General features: G+C 41.0%; 1 protein-coding gene across 1 annotated transcript in view; it reads right to left on the minus strand.

The window, feature by feature from the left end:
* The window catches only part of LOC107103391 (sodium/calcium exchanger 1-like), a 7111-nt gene that overhangs the window by 1638 nt on the left and 2550 nt on the right, over positions 1–2923 (minus strand). The window contains exons 3-4 of the mRNA XM_015403084.1: positions 1164–1263; positions 813–1082 (exon numbers count right to left, since the gene is read on the minus strand). Coding sequence (XP_015258570.1) covers positions 813–1082; positions 1164–1263 — 370 coding nt within the window. The remainder of the gene's footprint in view (positions 1–812; positions 1083–1163; positions 1264–2923) is intronic.

Below are 2923 nucleotides of genomic sequence, written 5' to 3' on the forward strand. Positions count from 1 at the left end.
GACGCATGGAGGACATAGGGACCCCTTTTCAACATTCTGTCTCATTCTATCTCATTCTACAGTATCTTGCTTCATTCTATTGTCCCATTCTGCTGTATTTGTTAGTTCAATCTCCAACTGTCCCCTGTCTGCTTTTTCTCATAGTAACTCATCCGGTCTGTTTCTGTTTGGCTGTGACAACATCCCTAAGAGAAATATCAGCTGTGCGGCTGCCATCAACACCTTTGTTTATAGATGTTGGAGCTTGGCCTGTTTTCAATGTAGTCCTGTTTCTCTTACTGTGACTAATAACTGTATACATACACTTTCATCCTGGGAGCTGGCTTGAAGCTCATCTCCCTGGCTGTGTGTTTCCAGGACTGGGCCACCTGAGGAGCTAGTTAACAGTTACCTTTTGTTTCTCTGCTTTTTTTTATATGTCTGCTTCTGTCTCCTTGAACCCCAGTCGGCCTCAGCAGCTGGCTGCTGACACTGAGCCTGGTTCTGCCGGAGGTTTCTTCCTGTTAAAATAGAGTTTTCCTCTCCACTGTCACTACAAACATGCTTGGTATGAGGGAATGCCTTCGAGTTAATGAGTCGATGCAATCAACTGGTTTTCCTTAGAAAACTTTGAATCTATCTGACTTTATGATTTGGTTGAATCTTCTCTGTAAAGTGCCTTGATATGACACGTGTTGTGAATTGGTGCAATATGAATAAAATGAATAGAAACTGGCTTTTTCTGCCAGTTTTTCGGTACAAAGGGATTCAAAACCTCTCTTTTTTGTATTGGCTTAAAATCTTTTAGTAATGAACGTTAGTCTATGCCACACCTGGTACTGAAGTCCCCAAAGCAACAAAGACCACCGCAGTAACTGAGTCTTTGAGGCCGACCGTGCAGCCAAAATGTGAGGCCAGGTCTCCGATTATGGCGGTCAGCATGCCGATGACAATAATGGAGACGACGAAGCATGCCCAGCCGTTCCAGTAGTCCGTCGGAGGAACAAAGGCAAATAGAAGCTTCCAGAAGACCGTCAGGAAGTGCATGACGTAATCGAAACAGGAGGGCATTTTTTCTTCACCACCGTCATCATCATCATCACCTGAGGAAGGAGAAAGCCCTCAGCGTTGATTCATGAGGAAAACTCAGTGAAACTGGGTTTCTTTTCAGGCAAAGTTTTTACCTGAACTGACAGTGATGGCCTCCACAAACTGCTCCCTCCAGGTGTTCGTCCCAATGACCAGAGCCAGATTGGTCTTCTTGATGAGTTTATCCACCGTGCTCTGAAACCCAGGACATCACAGTAAACCCCATAAATCATTTAACATTCAATCCACCATTTTGCCATTCCACTTAAAGGAAAAGTCCGGTCATATTCAGAATTGAAACTTCTGAAAGTACTTTATGTCAGGGTTAGTTGCGGTTTGAGGACCCAAACGCAGAGGCAGAGAGGCTGAGGGGATTTCTTGTGGATTTAATCAAAAGGGTAAACAAAGGCAGGAATGCAAAAATCCAACTAATAATATCAAGCAAACCAGAACTATGGAGACATCAAGGGAAAACCAAACACGAGGAGCCAGGGAGAGACGAGGAACATGGACAACAGCATGGGAGGACAGCAAAGACAAGGAACCAACAAAGAGTGCGAGCAGAGGGAGAGCATATATAGCAGACAGAGACAAAGGCAGGGCTAACGAGCTGACAAGGAGCAGGTGTGAGAGAAGACAACGAGGGAGCCAAGGGGAAAGGAACACACACACACAAGAGGGCAACAGAGGACAACAGAAAAACATGACAACTAACATAAATCTAGAAATTACAACAAAACTGGAATTAAACCAATAAATCTAGAAAACAAGGAGCAAAGTAAAGAACAACAGAACCAAGACCATGACACTTTAAATATGAAATTATTACAAACTTTTCAATAAATATAAGTGTTTTAAATTAAGAGTAATTTCATTTCAATGTGCTTTACCGGAAGCAGGTTCATCAAAGAACAATTCTGCCACCAACCGGTTTGTGACATCATGGTGCGGTATTGGTGTTTAACAGATACAGTGGTGTATCTGGTGTGTGTCTCAACGCACTATTATCCAAGACATCTTAAACATTCTTCTTTGAAATGATGGCTACATATTATGTGTTTTTTTTTCTGGCCAGAAGAGTTGGCAATCCGACGACAAACCCGTCTGTGGAGGATCATGAATCGGAAAGGTGAAAAAACCAAATTCTTTTTTTCACTTTTACTCGATGTATTACAACATCCAACTGCCATGCACGTGGGCATTGTCTACAGTGTAACTATAGCTCTGGTGAATTACAATGGTGAATTTCTCTGGAAATCTAAATTTATTGGTGATTGCAGATGGGTCTAGTAGTTCCCATTGATTTTGCTTGTTAAGCGGGGAGAATGGCCTTGAGCTTACTGCACCATGACATCATATGTCAGGAGTGAGGTGGTACTATATTTGGGCAAAAATAGCCGTTCCCTGAATCAGTGATCACGACAATAATTATTATTTTTTATTTTTTTACTGATTAATTCTAAATTTATTAAATCACCACAAATGTATTAGTTTTAGGTAGAAATATTGATCCATTGAGTTTTCCTTGCTGACCGGACTTTACCTTTAAATCAACTATTACTCTAAAACAGACAGAAAGTGGTTGGATGTAAGCATGGTTGGACTGTATCACCGGTTGGGCTCCATTTTCTGTAAATGAAAAGCTCCAACCTTCAGTTAAACTCTCACAATAACATTTGTGAGGAAAGTAAATTTAGTCAATAAATGTGTACAAATGTAAGACTGTATTTGTTCCTTGTTGTCAAACCTTAAAAACATGTTACAACTTTGTTTTTTTTTTCTTCCTGTGACAAGGTTTTAATTTGTATTCAGAGTCAGTAGTTAACTTTACATCAGAGGTCACACAAATCACTTG

Source organism: Cyprinodon variegatus, unplaced genomic scaffold (genome assembly GCF_000732505.1).
Source record: "Cyprinodon variegatus isolate N-32 unplaced genomic scaffold, C_variegatus-1.0 Scaffold1437, whole genome shotgun sequence".
In the NCBI taxonomy this organism is placed as follows: Eukaryota; Metazoa; Chordata; class Actinopteri; order Cyprinodontiformes; family Cyprinodontidae; genus Cyprinodon; species Cyprinodon variegatus.